The following is an 18139-nucleotide window of genomic DNA, read 5'->3' as shown; positions in this document are numbered from 1 at the left end:
AATAGCGTGTCTCATATAGTTTCTTTTGCAGATATACCCTTGGAAAAAACATCTTATTGCATCAACTTTAATGTACTTTGTGTGTGTGTGGGGGGGGGGGGGAGGGGAGGGGGGATCATTACGGGTGTTGCTAAAACGCGGAACGGAAAACGGAAAATATTATGTCTCTTTTTCACTATGCACAGGTATAATTCAGACATAGGCAGCGATATTCTTTATCTAATACATGTAGTTCATATCTAATTAAAAGCTATTGTAACAATGTGATTTATTCAGATTTTCCCTTCAAAACATGCGGCATATACATGCAATGGTCAATAAAATGCACAATAATTAGACTCACATCCATAACATGTCTCATTTATCACTCATCCAAATCTGAATTTAAAAAAATGACTTATTCGTCAAAGACAACATCATCATTATTGATTATGAAAGGGAAAATGTTGTTTCGAAACAGGCGGAGTGAATGAGAAACACAGAGTATATTATATTAATTTGTGTTAGAGACAACGATCACTGGCATAATTGAAATAGTGGAGATAACGAACAACATTTTAGCTCAAAAGTCCATTAAACATTACAAAATTAGAGCAGAGCAAACACGGACCTCTTAAACATCAGAGGTGGGATCAGGTGCCATGGAGGAGTGAGCATCCCCTGCCGTCCGGTCACACACCCGCCGTGTGCTCCTTGTCATGATCGGGAAATAACGGAAAAATCCGTCGAAATTCAGTGTGTAAATAATGGCCTAACAAATAGTATGAAAAAAGTCAGTCAGCATTTGACTTATTGATAGATTGTATTTGCTGACAAGGTCATTGTGTCAACCATAGAACTTACAAAATGATGACTTTAAACTAGACTGCTGATATTCTTGTTTCATCAACTTGTTTGTCAATAATTTACCTCGTTTTAGAAATTGGTCATACGTAGAGCATGCTCTGGCGTATCGAATCAACTCGGAGATATAAACCCCGTATGCAGATGATAAGGGTATATTGCTGCATAAGTAAGGGAAGTTGACGATTGAAAAGTTAAAGTCATTACGTTTATCACAAAGCTTTGTTGTAAGATTATCATTAACGTCTTTTTCTAATAAAATATCAAAATATGAAACAGATGTGTCAGACTCTGTGGTATCTTTTATCTCAAGCTCAGCGGGATATATCGTGTCGACGTAAGAATGGAAATAACCATTGTTAATTGACAATACGTCGTCGATATATCTAAATGTCGAGTTGAAGGCCACAGCAAGTGTTTTGTACTTTTTACGTAAAAGATTTTGAATAAATTCTGCTTCATATGAATTCAAAAATAGATCAGCTAATAATGGGGCGCAATTGGTACCCGTGGGAATTCCAATAGATTGTTGGAAGAATAAAGGATACAATTTTTAAAAAATACACTACAGGGGTGTTGATGCAATCCATAGGGATCTGAAACGGGTATTTAAGAAAGATAGCATACATGCATATGGTGAAATTGTGCAAAATAGCACAAACTGATTGCAGAGAATAACGTAAAGATGGATGGGGAAATTACATATTTTCGAAAAAAAATTAGAGTTGTTATATTTCAGTATGGGGGTAGGAGGTGCAGAGATGTACGTTATCTATGCTTAAAGTGCATGGGTACATATGCATTGAAAGTCATGGGATTTTTCGCTCACACGGCTCATAAGGATATCGAATACCTGTCGTTCATATTGATCAGAGTGATCATCAATGAAGTTTTCCCACTCATCCATATTTTAGCGCAACATGTTTAGATATTTTTTGTTCCGTTTTTTTTTTCCGTACCCTGTGCTTTGTCTATTTTCAGAGATCTTCATGATTAAGAGAATGAACATGACTAAATCAACTCGTATTTTAAAAATTAAGGATTAAATATGAAAATTTTATATGCTGTACACTTTTTCTGGTACGATTTTTATATTTAAAGTGATTTAACCTCGAATCATATTTTCCATTCCGTTCCGCCTTCCGTTCCGTTTTCCGTTCCGCGTTTTAGCAACACCCGGTCATAAAAACTAAATTTGAATTAATTTCGTCACAAAAAAAATATTGAATAAAATTTGCTTAAATGTCTTTTTGCTCAGAAAATAGTTGTTGCTGACGTAATGTATGTGATACTACCTTCAATTAAAGCTAAAAGGGTATATGAACCTTTGCAAATAATGAATGATTTTTAGCAATGAATCCTTTGAAACACCAAATCTTGTTCAAAGCTCGTTCATAAAATTCGATGAAGGTGTCTCTGAAACGCTGTAACTACTGCAACAAAATAACAATGCTAACAAACGAAGAAGAGAAACGAAAGAACACTTTCTAAACAAAATTTTACAGTTTCAATACTATTAAGAAAGTATGTACATGCAGGATCAAATGTTACAGCAGTAATTATATTGAATTTTCATACACATTCCGGTGGATTAATGAAGGATACCGCAAGAATTAAAACTATTTGATTTTCATCTAATTTTGTAAGACTGAAAGAAATGTTTACTTTCAAATTTCTAAAAAAAAAAAAAAAAAAAAAAAAAAAAAAAAAAAAAAAATCACTACAATGTAACAAAATAAAACAGATTTTTTTTTTGTTTTTTACTTTCATGGGCGGGACTAATCCAATCTATAAAAATGCATATATTTCGAATTTTTATGTATTCAAAGTATAACGTTAGCCATTTTTAGAATTACATAAATTAGCAATGTTTGGTCATAGAAATTGTGATATTCTTGCGGGGTATTAAATCCAAATTAAACAATTTTGAATAAAGTTATATATGATATCCGGATCTTACATACATGTACATATATACATGGCTTAAGAAGCAATTTTTTTTTGGGGGGGGGGGTGCAATTTCAGTTGGGAGGGGGCACAACCAAAGAAAAACCTTGAAATGAATAAAGTGGCACAAACATAAAGTATGTACATTTTAGGTTTTTATCGTATATTTATTGGCAAATTATTTGGGGGGTGTCATTGTTCCGACTTGCCTGATATAGTCCAAAGGATTGTTCTGTCTCTAAAAACCGTTTTCTTTAAATATCCTTCGATCGGTTTTTAGCCAAAAGATATATTATACTGTCACCAGTTTCACTTTAGACTTAGACATGTATCTAGTTGTCTTAAGATTATGATAGATCTTAAGATTATCATAAAATATGACAGTTTTGTGAAACGGCTATGGTGCAATCTTAAGATAATTTTCAATCTTAAGACAGATCTTAGTCATAAAATAGTTTTGTGAAACGGGCCCCTGCAGGTGTCGATACAAAAATGAAATTGTAGTCATTTTAAACCTAAAGCATTGAGTACATGATATCTATGATATATATTTGCATATTACATTTTTAATTTTTTTTTTTGAAAATGTGGACACGTGCACTGCCTGTTGATATCAAAATTAAATTTAAAAAAAAACTAGTCATGCACATCAATGAGAACCCGAGGTGTTCCGAGTGACTGACCTTATTTACAAGCTGCAAGCTGCCTTATCGCTACTATCGGCCTATCTCATCACATTTTGTGGTAAGAATTAAGAAATGGCGTTTCTGAGAACTGGACTGAGGGCTAGGAGCCTCTATACTGCCCTCAGAAACAATGCGGCGTGCATGTCATCCATTCCACAACCAATTGTGAACCCCGAAGTCAAGTACAACAAGGTATGTGACTAACTGTTATGTCAATTTACTTAATTAGAAACAATTAACACCTGTCTCTGCAATAAGGCCTACACATATTCTTGATATACAGTTTTATTGCAGAGATGTAGAGTACATAATTATTTCATTGTTTAAAATACGTCTCTGCAGAAATAAGAGTATATTATATATATACAATGTATAGGCCTACATACACATACATGTACGTAGTTAGAATGTCAATGAGCTGTGTATATCTGTATATGGGACAATTATTTTAAAGTTTGAACATTCTGTCCAAAACACCTGTGTCTATTCAAAATGCTTTGTTATTTAATATGGTTCACTTTTGTTTTACTGCAGTGCTAATGAAGAACTTTCAAAAAAAATGAATGAAAATTGGAGGATTTTTTTTTCATTGGATTCAACACTTGTATGCTATGTTATACACTTGTACTATTCTTATTTACTGTTATCTTCCCTGAAACTTTTGAAAGATGTATTTGGTATGTACATGCATGCATGTTTACATGCTTCAAGATGCATATATACCAGGGATCTATGGACTATACTTAGAATATAGGTCCCTGATATATATACATACAACTGTATATGTGCGTGCATGAGAGATACATGTAAATCAAGGGACATTAAACTTCGTCATGTAATGTAATCTACATGACCAGAGAAAGGAAACATAATGTTCAAGTTAGTTTTGTACAAACAATGAAGACATTGATGAGGAGCATCGGGGGAAGGGTAAGATGGGGGAAATGGGATGAGAGTTATAGAAGAGGGGAAGGCTGAAGGGAGGATTAGGTAGGAGGGAGAAGAGAAGTTTGTAGGATGGAAGGGGAGGAGAGGGATTAAGTGGGTACCCCCTGTCCACTGCACCTAATAAAATATTATGGAAATTATATTTCCTTCCAAAGTGAGTCAGTCAATTGTAGATAGCCATAAACTTAAGACTTAAATTGAAGCCACGGTGAAAGTTTGCATTTAAAATGACTCTAAGGACATTAGTTTTCCAGTTTTCAGAACCAGTGGTGGAAACAGGAATTTTGAAAAAAAAAAAGGGGGGGGGTGGGGGAGAGGTTGGTGGTCTGGGTGCCATCTTTAGGCCCCAAGGCCCTGGTGTGGCCCTTGTGAGCTTTTAGGTTCAGGAGTTTTATATCGAGTTTTATATGTTACTTATTTTAGCTGCATAATGTATTTTATAAATAGAGTTTTTTATCCCATGTTTACCCCTTTATCCCGTGGATATGACTCATTGGATAAATTTTTCATAATCCACAGTTGTGACGTCACAATGGTTTTTGCGTTAGCGCGATGAAGTAAAATAAAGTGGAGTCCTATATAAAACAGTGTAAAACATTGGTTGTGAAGTATTAAACATGGGATAAATAGAATCTCCCATGATTTGTAGTTGGATATGACTTTTATCCAACTCGTTCTGTGTTTTTATCCCCTCGCCAAGGCTCGGGGATAAAAAACACACAACTCGTTGGATAAAAATCATATCCAACTACAAATCATGGGAGATCCTATATATATGTAACATATTTTAGCTATATACATTATGTTTAATAAATGCAATATCCAGCAACAAAAAGTTGATTCATAAATCTTATGTGACTATATTTCTACCAGTGAGGACATTTGTTTTGTCATATCTCTTTGGTTGTGACAAAGAATTGTAAAAATCTTTGAATGATTTCAACATTCTGAATTCTTTTTAAAAATATTGCATTACAATCAGTGCATCATTGGTAACTTACAGGTTTTGTATTGGAATAATTGAAAAAAAATAAAATAAAACAACAACAAAAACAACTGCACAGTCATGCAGTAGGGAAGTTAATGTGTGTGTATATATTGACACAGTTTCCTGTTTCATACCTTCCTTGTCCTATAGATATGAAAATTTGTTTAAGATGCAGTCAAGTTGTTTATGTTTAAATATCTATTTATGATTTGATCAGTTTAAAATTCATAAAGTTGTTTATAGTCAATTACCTCAGCTAATCTCTTCTTTTCCGTCTTTCTATACTAGGTGACATGAATAAAAAGGTCCAAATATAAGTTGTCAAGGTCTTTATTGAGTGCTCAAGGTTATAAAGGGTATGATATATCGTATACAAAGTGTTTTACTAGCAATTATTTGATAATGATTCTGCATGCAGCCACTTCATCTGAATTTCATTTTTACAGTTTTTAAGTTACTATACCGGGAGTAAAGGATAATGTTTAATCATTATTAAAATGGTAAACTCTTGCTGTAGAGGTATTAATTCTGATTTTATCATTATAAAGACTAAGAGAGATGCATTTTGGAAAATGCATTGTTTCAGTATTTGAAAATGTTTGGTATTTTCCAATTTTCATTGAATAGAACTACACATTTGAGAGGGGTTATTTCAAAAAGGTTCATAGACCTTTTTAATGGAATCTGGTTTAATGGCTTTATATTTCAAATCTCTGGCTATCACTTTACTGAGGCTTACAGTCATTGACTGATCCCTACAGACTGTAACTAATATACAAGGCCTTCATTAAAACACATTCCAGAATAGGATATCTTAAATTGCTGTTTTGTTTCATAGCATCAAACCATAAAAAATGATGAGGTGTACATGAATGTAATTATCTGTTATTGTTCATCGACCAAGAAAAATAATCATTGAGGAAAAAAAATTCTTTCTAAACATATTTTCACCAAGTTTTACAAAGTACCTGAAAAAGTTCATACATACCTAAAATCTTATTTATTTTCTTTAAATAATATTTTCATGTACCTAAACAATGAAGATCCTTTGTATTTATTGAGGATCTTAGCTGCAGATAGCAGTAATTAAAAATAATCTTTTTCCAGGTTTTTGTCAACAATGAATTCATTGACAGCCAATCAGGGAAGACTTTCCCCACTATAAATCCAGCTACAGGGGAGATAATTTGCCAAGTTGCAGAGGGAGATAAGGTGAGATTCTCAATGTTTGTTAGTTAGTTTTTAACGTAGTAAGTGTACTCTGGATCTTGATTTTTTTTCTTCTTCAAAACCACCATTTCAGAATGGACAGTGATGTGTGCAATGCAGAAATATATATCATCAATGTCCTGTATAGTTCACTAACCCAGGAGATTTTTTTTTTTTGATTTACAAAAATTGAACATGGCACATTACTCTGTCAGTTTTTTAAGCATTATTCTGTTGTATCAACAGCTGTTTGTCACATTTAAGATCTTTTGATGTGTAAGTAGTGATGATTTACAGCAATAACGTGTCTGCTGTAGGTCAGTTTTTAAATATGTTAATGTGGCCATTCAAAGACCCCTGCATGTTAATATTTTGTTCATGGTTGCTTAATTTTATGGATTTCAAGACTGGTATATTCATGCAATTAAAAAATATAAAGCAAAATTCAGAAGGGAAAAAACATCAAGATAAAAAATAGTTTTATTTGCTTCTTCAGCTCATAAAATTTTGCTTTTTGTGTGCATTATTTTAATAAGAATACATTTGTTACCTGCAAGTTGTAAGGAATTGAGACAAGCAAACAGGGAATGAATTGATATATAGGAACTCTCATGGTTTGTGGTTGGATGTGATTTTTTAGTGTTTTTTATCCCTGAGCCTTGGTGAGGTGTTATAGATTCTAAATTGTTCAAATCATGACCCCCCCCCCCCCAGGGGGTAGAATGGGGCCACAATTTATAGGGAATCCAAGTTTTACATTGAAATATATAGGAAAAATCTTTAACACAATAGTGGTGTTAATTATCATGTATTTCATATTTATATTTTTAGATATTTATTTTATATATCATGTATATTAAACCCAAAATGTTAAGTAAACAAAGAAAAACATAAGTCAGTATTTTTTTGCAATATATCGATATTTCTTCATATGTATCGATATGCGTATTGTCCTCACACAAAATTGCTATTATCGATATGTCGTCCCAGCCCTATTAAATAAATATACATTTACAATTCTATGGTCCTTGTTGTTTTCAATGCTATATCACACTGTGAAGGGAGGACTGGCTATACATAGAAACGTAGAAATTTATTTTCTAGAACATGTTCACAGCTCACCTATTTTTCTATTGTATGCTGTACTGCATACTATACAAATGTAAATATGTTCATGAATGCACCATTTAAATTAAACACATCTAGGTCGTTTTGCATTTTATTTTGGTGAAACTGTATGTTTTGGTGTTTCTGGGGTTTAAATTGAATGACAACACTGTTCATCTTATTGTTATGTAGCTTGAGGTTGCTGGCAGTCCCTATGTAGACAGGTTATTCTCAATTTAAATACATTAATGGTTCATAAATTAGTGCACTCAAAATTGAATGCAATTCCTCTCCTACATGTAAATTGATGAACATAATCTTGAATTAGCACATTTGAGTCTTTAAAACAACAAATATTTGTAAAAACCAGTTAAAAGCGTGTAGTACATAATATGTGGAATGAATCAATGCTAAAATATGATTTATAATTGCTAAAATAAGTATGTTTACATATATGATGTAGCTTTTAATAAAGGATGACAGTTAATGTATGAAATGTTAAAGGTGCAGAGCAGGAAATTGGTTTTCCTCACAAATACAGGCACACTGTTACTTTATACAAATTAATCTTGTCTTTATCTTTCTGTTTTGTCAGATTTATAGATTGTTTGTTTCCTTGTCATACAATATATATTTGTAAGAGTACGCCATGCTGTCAGCACAATACGGAAAGAATAAATGTATGACTAAAATAAACAATAATAGTAAAGATTGCAGAATACTTAGGTAACTGTTGCATTGCTTTAATTACACAGTGTATATTCAAGGTTGTTGTCATGTACTTGTAGAAAGATGTTGACATTGCAGTGAAGGCTGCTCAGGACGCTTTTCGATTGGGGTCACCATGGCGACGAATGGATGCTGCAGAAAGAGGATATCTTTTGAATAAACTGGCAGACCTCATTGAAAGAGATAGGCAGTATATCAGTGTAATTGATTTATCTTTCATGAATTATCTGGATTTTACATTATCCAGTCTAACCTTTGTAGTTAATCTTGCACGTCATGCTGCAGATCACATATCTTGAAAGCCGATGTTTTGAAATAATCAGCAGGTACACAAGTTAGATTATTAAGCTGTCTTTTCATTTGACTATATGTTGTTCTATATTTATAACTTGTCCAACTGAATAACTACGTGTTGTTTTGCTGTTGTTGTATAAAATGAATGTTAGAGCATTGTTAATTTAAATCCCAGTCATTCTACTTCTTGACCTGTCAGAGAACATACCAGTATTTATAAAACTGATTCTGTTACACAAAGCTTTTAAAGATTCATACCCTTCTCTATAGGGACTACTTTTAGGGATGAAAGCAGATTGATTTAGGCTGTACAGTTACACTTAATGTTGTTAAGCTACATGAAATTGTTCTCGAGGTTTTTTTTGGGGGGGTTGGGGGGGGTTTAAAAATTGAATTTAAAAAATATATGAGTAAACATAAAAAGGAAATCTGGATGATCCGACAGTATACAAAAAGTTAAAAGTATATACACAAGGAATGCAATACACAAACAATTGTAATGTATTGCAGTACAAATACTGTGTACTTATGTATCACAATATAAAATATTTTAAGCAATTTATCTTAATTATTTTTGAAATTCTGAAAAAAAATTTCTTTATTTACTTATGCTATTTTCTTTGTGTTCAGAACTTCAGAGCTTATTTTAATGTTTCGTAATGATTTATGAACTAGATGAAATAATCTACAACTTTGATCTTTTCATACTGTAACAGAGAGTTTCTCATTTAAGAACAGAAACATACAAATTTATTTTTTAAAAAAAGAAACTTAATAATGAAATATCATGATACGTATCATGATACAGTCCCAATATATCATGATATATCATGATACATTTTAGCCGTATCATAACAACTGTAATATACACATACACTACAGTATTTTAGATACTGATATTTTGTACTGATACAGTCTCTGTTTTCCAGTCCCTAGAGACCCTCGACAATGGTAAACCCTACCATGTGGCATTTAGTGCTGATCTCAATCTGGTCATCAAATGTTACCGCTACTATGCAGGCTGGGCAGACAAAAATGAAGGAAAGACTGTCCCTGTTGGTCAGTATCACAAGTTCTGAAAATTGAGGCACATGAAAGCCTCTGGTTTACTGGTGTCTCTCTTTAGCCATCTGTCTGTCCTAAAATTTTATCCTTGTCTATAGCTCTCCATTTATACCTTTATCTTGTAGTCCATACAATTTATATTATTATTTTGTAATGGGGATTCAGTATTCCTAAGTCCATATGTACAAATAACAGTTGTCTTTTACTATATACTTTCAGTGTCTCCCAAAATGTGCAGACTGTCAAAAAATCCTCAACCTAAACCAACTGCAAATCAATGAAATTGAAATATTCTGAGTATTTTCAGTTGATAGTATATATATAATTTTCTCTCTAATGCCGTTTTAACCATATCAACAGATTTTATGATTAGATGCTGTTCTTTTAAGATGGCCAAGGTCACTTTTTCTTGCATTTCCTAATATTTCTTGCATTTTTTCTCAAAATTTCGAATATTTTCACTATCTGTCTATAAATAACCAATATGAAAGGCAGCAGAAAATGATGACAGCGACTATATTTACAATACATTTTATAAGTTTTGACTTGTTTTACAAAAGAAAACTTATTTAAATCCCCAAACTTCATTTCAACCTTTGAAACATTTCAACCCTGTACTGTGCTCACTATCTGCGACTTGTAAAGACTGTGATTTTCACAAAAAAATGAAGTTCAATCAATCAAAAGCGAACTATGATGACTTGGATTTTCATAGCAGATATTATATTATACACATGTACAATGTGTATATCAAAGACCATTCAAAGTCACAAAAACATCAGTGTCCACAAACTTTTTGGACAAACCATGTAATTTTCCATTTAACAAACATGCAGTATTTGTCATGTTGCATGTGTTATTTATGTCATCTTTGGTCAGTTGAGCTTTGTTACCTTGGCTGTGCCTCGGTTGCCAATGGTTTTCTTGGGGTGAAAATTTTCAATGTTTCACTCAACTTTACGTGCAGTATTTATATAATGCTTGAGTATATTCCTTATTTTCAGCTGGTGATTATTTTGCTTACACCAGACATGAACCTGTAGGAGTTTGTGGACAGATTATTCCAGTAGGTTAAATTTTTCATTTAATGGATATACATGTAGTGTTCATGTGTAATATGTATTTAAATGCCTCCATGTGTAGGGAACAGAGATAAGAAACTGCATGCCATGGATGGAGTCCCATGGACACAAAATTATGAATGCATGTTTTAATGGTATATAAATGGTATATTGATATATGTATAAACAGAAGTGATAGTTTTATGGCTGTATAGTTAAATTTATCAGGATACATAATTTTGTGTTCCAAGTGCAACATTTTTCTTCCACTTAAGTACAAACCATTAGAACTGCACATTTTTGAGAAGAATTTTACATATATAAAGAATAGGCATTATTGAACCTGTATACTCAGTTGTACATTTATATGTGTATAACCTTTAGAAAACTTATATAAAATTTTATCTTTTTTTAAAATGAGCACAGTTTTAACCTGATTTTGATTGATAAACATAAGCATTTATTTATTGTTGTTCTCTTTAGTGGAACTTCCCGCTGTTGATGCAGGCCTGGAAGCTCGGCCCTGCCCTTGCCTGTGGTAATGTAGTGGTGATGAAGGTCGCAGAACAGACACCCCTGTCAGCTCTATATATAGCTCACCTGGCCAGAGAGGTAGGCCTCTGTATAATCCAGTTACTGTATATAAAATGGGAAGTATATTCTTTGTGAGAGAATATATGTTTTAGATATATATATATTTATACTCCTATATGAACATTATCAGTTGATTGACATTTAGAAGCTTATGTGATTGAAAGTTGTAAATCATTAAAGGGTATTTATTGCAAAATGCGGCCATTGAAACTGGAGTAGATTAAATTATGACAGAACTTTGAATTGTTTGTGCCAAAGTTACGAATTTTTGTTTGTGAAACACTTCAATGCCTGATTTTTCCTTATTTACTAAATATTTCCTGAATTATATTTTCACTATCACTTTGAAATAGAAAAATTTGATTCACATAAATTTAGGCAGCATAAATTTCTGATTTGCGAAAAAAAAACTTGATATATGGTATATCTTCTTGTTTTGTTCTATTTAAAAATAAAGATTAAAACAAAAAAAATATTGAAATATAAATTATAATTAAGACATTGATTTTTAAAGTCAATTTTTGTTTCGTTTTAGGCTGGATTTCCACCTGGTGTTATTAACATTATTCCTGGGTACGGCCCCACAGCAGGAGGTGCCATTGCCAGTCACATGGGTGTGGACAAGTTGGCCTTTACGGGCTCCACAGAGGTAGACTTTCGAGTTGTCCCATAGTGGACTGTATATTACTGTTAAAATCACATATTTTGGTTGGGTCAAATTTATGAGGTTTGAGAAAAAAATATTGGTTTGTGGAGATTTGATTTCGTGGTTTAAGAAGTTATGTATATGGAATTTTACACTTTGTTGTGGACATGAATTCATGGGTCTCTTCATACCTCGAAAACAACAAAAATTAAACCCCCACAGATATTACTGATTTCACAGTATTCACATGAAATTTTAAGAAATTTAAATTTGTAATTACAGACCTTGTTTTACATTAAATATTAATTTGTTTGGTTTTACTTTGTCTGACTTCTATATAGTCTTAGAAAAAGAAAAAGTAACAAGAGTAAATGCTATAGGCTTCTCTTAAGACTCATAAATATTGTCTGTAGATAAACACATTTTCATGTAATTTGGACTGATGATCAAGCACATTTGCAGCAAGTTTTATAATTATGACAACAGGAATATATTGTATATAATACAATGTTTTGATTGGATTGATAGGTTGGACAGATTGTAGCTCAGGCAGCAGCACAGTCTAACCTTAAGAGAGTCACCCTGGAACTCGGGGGGAAGAGTCCCAACATTGTCATGGCTGATGCTGATTGTATGTAAAAACAACTTTTCTTTAATCATTAGTAAATATCAGAGTTGTCTCCCGTTGACTGGCCATGCCACACTCATTTATCAGCGGGAAAGTAGGACACTCTGATAATGCAAAAAAGTTTTCATTTGTCAGATGAAGACTTGATCCAAATTACGTGTAATTTCTTAAGACTTCCATCTTTAGAACATGCTAAAACTGACACATACAGACTTGCTTTTCAGTGGATACAGCAGTAGAGATGTCCCACTTTGCTCTGTACTTCAACCAGGGACAGTGTTGTTGTGCTGGTTCGCGTACCTTTGTGGAGGAGAAAATCTACGATGAGTTTGTAGCAAAGAGTGCAGAGAGAGCAAAGAAGAGAACTGTAGGGGATCCCTTTAATGCATCTAATGAGCAGGGACCACAGGTAGCTTCTAGTACAGTGCACCCCCAACGTGTTGGGGGTCAAAGATTTAAATAGGATTATTTAGGAAGAGTATTTAATGCCTTCTTGTCAAGAGTAATTGCTACTGGGTAGAGGACTACCTAAGTTTCTGGAACTTGTGTCCAATCCCTTTGACATTTTGTCAATAAGGTATGTTCGCAACAAAATACAGTAAAAATCAGTTATAGCAAAGTCCTGGGGACCTGTGAATTTATTTTTCTATATCTGTAATTCATTATATCAGTATAAAGAATTCTTTAAGGTATATATAAAAGCGAGTTTTCCTCCATGTTTGACTACCAAATGTATTTTTGGAAGTATTTAATACCAAAGTTACCTTGGAGTTGAAAGGTTTTCGGAAGAATTGAATTTCAAATATACATACTTAAAAAAAGGATGTCAGATCAATATATTAAGGTTGAGATCTTTATAAATTTGTTATAAAAGTTTATCCTTCCATCACACTTTGCATTTAGCTCAGTTTCAAAGAAACTATTCAAAATATTTTTATCAAAGTTCATATGCTGATACTTAAACAATAAAATGTTTTGTTTGGTTGTTAGTACAGGAATTAATGTTGCCATTGTTGCAGAAAAAATACATAACCCGCGTAAGCGGGTTATGTAAATGTTTTCTGCAATAGCTGCGACGTTAATTCCCATACTAACAACCAAAGAAAGACATTTTATTGTTTATATTTATATCTGTATAAATAATCATTTAAAGTAGGATTAAAAAGATTAATTATTGTATTATTGATCTGTACGTCATAGTATGTTTCATTGATGGAACAGCCACTGATCAAGAAATCTGTACAGGTGATATGCCTAGTGTTGTTCATGAACTGATAAGCGGCAATGGTTTTCTTTAGAAATAAAAGAGAAAATATTCAGTGGATGTAAATATATATTGATGAGAGCTATTCAACTGCTTCAACATTTTTTGACCTTGACCTTCCCTTTGACCTTTGCCTCTTTTTTTTTTTTTTTTATCAAATTAGGTTCAACTCAGTTTCAACAAAACTATTCAAGATATTTTTATCAAACCTTACATACTGATACATACTGATGAGAACTATTCAACTTCATCAGCATTTTTTACCTTGACCTTTCCTTTGACCTTGATTTCACTTTTCTTAAATTATGTTTGACTATTTCAAGGAATTATTCAAGATATTTTAATTATAATTTATATGCTGATACATGTTGATGAGAGCTATTCAACTGCATCACCATTTTTTTTGTCTTGACTTTTCCTGTGACCTTGACCTCACTTATAATTATTGATTATCTCAATCTTACACAATGGGATTAAAAACTTTACATAGGAGTACTGTACAAAAATTTGTCACAAAATAAAGCAAGACCATCTGCTCATGAAGAATTTGTATTGTAAGAAGATTACCCAGTTAAACAACCAGAACCAAAGTTTGTGAATTTTTTCTTGCTTATAAACACCAATTTAATATCTCTTTAAACACAGTACATGTCACAAAAATTTAGTGATCGTCAGAACATTTGAAACATATTTTCACAAAAATTCCCAAGAACAGCAGAACTGTAATTAGTCAAAGTACTGTAATATGCAAATATCCCCATGTAGTGCAGATACAAGTTTCCTCTAATATTGACTCAAGATTTTAAGGTTAGGCCACAGTACTCGGGGAACAAAGTTTTTATATTAGGAATATGTAAACTTATACAAAGCACCATGTGTACATTTTGACATCTTGTCTCTAAACTGTAAATTAAAATTACTAAAATCATGAACTTTATGTTGAGGTCCACAAATGGGGTTTATCCATACCAGGAAGATAAAGACAATGGTTGAGCTTTGTTGCCTATGGGCCTTTTGTTTTATTCTTAGGTGGACAAGGAGCAGACAGAGAAGATCATGTCATACATTAAGAGTGGAAAAGATCAGGGGGCAAAGCTTGTGGCAGGAGGAAACAGAAAGGGGGACAAGGGATACTTCGTTGAGCCAACAGTCTTTGCTGATGTACAAGATGACATGAAAATTGCCCAGGAGGAGGTTTATAGATATGATATATGTTAAGATATTGTGCTGAAAATAAAATGATTATAAATGATTCATATATTGACAAACAGCATAGTGGCAGACACTTCTTAATAAAAATTCAAAATATTTTACAGATTTTTGGTCCAGTGCAGTCAATCATGAAGTTTAAATCAATGGATGAACTCATTGAGAGATGCCACAAGACAATCTATGGACTGGCTGCTGCGGTTCACACCAGTGACCTTGAGAAGGCACTTTATGTTGCCAATACAGTGAGGGCTGGCACTGTCTGGTAAGTACTCTTCGGGGGGGGGGGGGGGGGGGGGGGGGGGGGGCTCTTGTTCCCGACCTTTGCTCTCTTCCAAATTTCCCAGCTCCTGATGCATATGTTAGTAAGTTACAAAGACATTTACATCTACATGTATGTTCTTTGTTAAGCTTATTGCAAATGAGCATGTACATGAAAATGAATCAGTGACTGTTATTTTCATGGAGATGTTTATAATGTTGAATTATGATTTTTATGCCCCGCCGTGAATATGGCCGGGGCATATAGTGTTTGTCATGTCTGTCTTCCGTCCTTCTGTCCTTCCGTCTGTCCTTCCGTCACACTTTGGGTTTAGCTCAGTTCAAAGCTCAGTTTCAAAGAAACTATCCAAAATATTTTTATCAAATTTCATATGCTGATAGATATTGATGAGTGCTATGCAACTGCATCAACATTTTTTGACATTGACCTTTCATTTGACCTTGACCTCACTTTTATTAAATTAGTGTTTAGCTCAGTTTTAAAGATACCATTTAAGGTAGTATAATCAAACTTCATATGCAAATACAAACTGATGTAAGCTATTCAACTGCATCAACATTTTTTGACCTTGACCTTTCATTTGACCTTGACCTCACTTTTATTAAATTAGTGTTTAGCTCAGTTTTAAAGATACCATTCAAGATACTGTAATCAAACTTCATTTGTTGATACATACTGCTGTAAGCTATTCAACTGCATCAACATTTTTTGACCTTGACCATTCCTTTGACCTTGACCTCACTTTTCTTAAATTAGTGTTTAGCTCAGTTTTAGATACCATTCAATACAGTGTTATCAATCTTCATATCTTAATACATAGTGATGAGAGCTATTCAACTGCATCAACACTTTTTGACCCTGTCCATTCTTGACCTTGACCTCACTTTTCTTAAATTAGTGTCAAACTTCATATGCTGATACATACTGATGTAACCTTTCCTTTGACCTTGACCTCACTTTTCTCAATTTGTGTTTAACTCAGTTTTAAAGAAAACATTCATACTATTTTTATCTAACTTCATATGCTAATACTTACTGATGTAAGCTTTTCAACTGCATCAACATTTTTTGACCTTGACCTTTCCTTTGACCTTAACTACAATTATTTTAAATTAGTGCTTAGCTCAGTTTCAAATAAACCATTCAAAATATTTTTATCAAACTTAAATATGTTGATACGTATTTGTGAGAAGTATTCAACTGCATCAAAAACATTTGACCTTGAACTTTCCTGTGACCTTGACCTCACTTTTCTTAGATTTGCATTTTGCTTAATTTTTAAGAAACCATTTAAGATATATTTATGTAAGTTTATGCACTTATACATTATTTGGCGAGAATTTATCATCTATATCCAACTTTTTAAATTTCAATTTTAAAGAAACTATTCAAGATATTCTCATCAAATTTCATACACTAAAACAAATTTTCATGTTGCATTATATATCCTCGGCGGGGCATTCATGTCCTATGGACATATTTCTAGTTTTTGTTAATTACAGGGTAAACTGTTTTGATGTGTTTGATGCATCTATGCCATTTGGAGGATATAAGATGTCTGGTAATGGCCGTGAACTTGGAGAGTATGGACTGGAAGCTTACACAGAAGTCAAATCTGTAAGTTCTCATAGTTAACTGTTAGTATGGTTAAGGTTTAATAATTCTAAATCAAAACATTATTGAGGTAGCTGATTTCTGGCCTAGGAATGTGATTTTTATTTTCCTCACTTATAAATCTTGCCTTAATTTTTAAGAAATAAGTGTATCTTTGTAGTCTGTTGTTTACTTGTGATTAATTGAGGTTTTAATTAAAACATTTCAGGTTGTAATAAAAATTCCACAGAAGAATTCTTAAACACCAAAGGGTAGTTTGTTGATTAATTATAGAAAATGTGGACCTATCAAATGAAGTGAACTTGTACATTTACCTTTTACTCAGCAGCTGAAAATTCAGTTCTTTGTTATATATTTTGGTGTCCAGTATACACTGTTCATTATCCCTAAGCTTTATATTATACTGGTGTAATGCTTTGATATGTAGAAGTTTTAGTATTGAGCATTGTTGATGCTTTGTATTGTATGTATCATTATAACGAAAAAGAAAACTATACTCTGTACTAAATCTACCCATTAAAATCACTTTATATATGTGTTACAGAAAGAAATGTTTGCCATTTTTGAGTAAAAGACTTTGAATCATAGAATTTTTTTTTACATTTGTTTTTAATTATAAGAATCTGACAAGAGATTCGAAGTACTTTTGCTATACATTTTTGGCCTTTTTTTTTTTTAAAAAAAATATCTTTTTGACTGTGTATGCACCATCTTACTCAAAGTGTATGGCAGTAATATTTCTGTTTGTTTATAGTCTTTTTTTAGAAATATGTATACATAAGTTATGATCAGAATATTTTAAAATGACATTGATTGTTTCAAGACAATATTATAGAGCTTTAATTATACTTTCAAGGTTGAAACATTCATGCTTACATCATGTACATGGTAAAAAAGTTTTTGTTACATGAAAAATATTCAAATAAACTAATTTTTCTAGAATCTTCTTGTCATTTCATGTATCTTTTTGCTCTATAGTGAAATAATGTTTCCACGTCTCATTTGCACAGATATAGTTGATCCT

At 32.6% G+C, this 18139-nt stretch overlaps 1 protein-coding gene across 1 annotated transcript; it reads left to right on the top strand.

Annotated features, from left to right (window-relative positions):
• Positions 1 to 3494: 3494 nt before the first annotated feature.
• Positions 3495 to 18057, top strand: LOC133182087 (aldehyde dehydrogenase, mitochondrial-like). The gene is made up of 13 exons (XM_061316806.1): positions 3495 to 3668; positions 6520 to 6624; positions 8517 to 8657; positions 9681 to 9810; positions 10821 to 10882; positions 11361 to 11489; positions 12007 to 12120; positions 12646 to 12748; positions 12970 to 13154; positions 15039 to 15203; positions 15326 to 15483; positions 17004 to 17118; positions 17324 to 18057. Exons 1-13 carry the CDS (start codon positions 3549 to 3551, stop codon positions 17354 to 17356), a joined length of 1560 nt encoding a protein of 519 aa, XP_061172790.1. The 5' UTR covers positions 3495 to 3548; the 3' UTR covers positions 17357 to 18057.
• The last annotated feature ends 82 nt before the right edge of the window (positions 18058 to 18139 follow it).

This window comes from Saccostrea echinata, unplaced genomic scaffold, assembly GCF_033153115.1.
Source record: "Saccostrea echinata isolate AGI-Se365-2 ecotype Australia unplaced genomic scaffold, CSIRO_AGI_Sech_v1 ptg000009l, whole genome shotgun sequence".
Lineage (NCBI taxonomy): Eukaryota > Metazoa > Mollusca > Bivalvia > Ostreida > Ostreidae > Saccostrea > Saccostrea echinata.
This window is presented reverse-complemented; position numbering and strand designations above follow the sequence as displayed.

Excerpts from the sequence above, each read along its gene's own strand:
- LOC133182087 (XM_061316806.1), top strand. The coding sequence starts at position 3,549 with ATGGCGTTTCTGAGAACTGGACTGAGGGCTAGGAGCCTCTATACTGCC. Across the intron at positions 11,490-12,006 it reads TAGCTCACCTGGCCAGAGAG|GCTGGATTTCCACCTGGTGT; the intron begins GTAGGCCTCTGT and ends GTTTCGTTTTAG. Across the intron at positions 12,121-12,645 it reads CCTTTACGGGCTCCACAGAG|GTTGGACAGATTGTAGCTCA; the intron begins GTAGACTTTCGA and ends TTGGATTGATAG.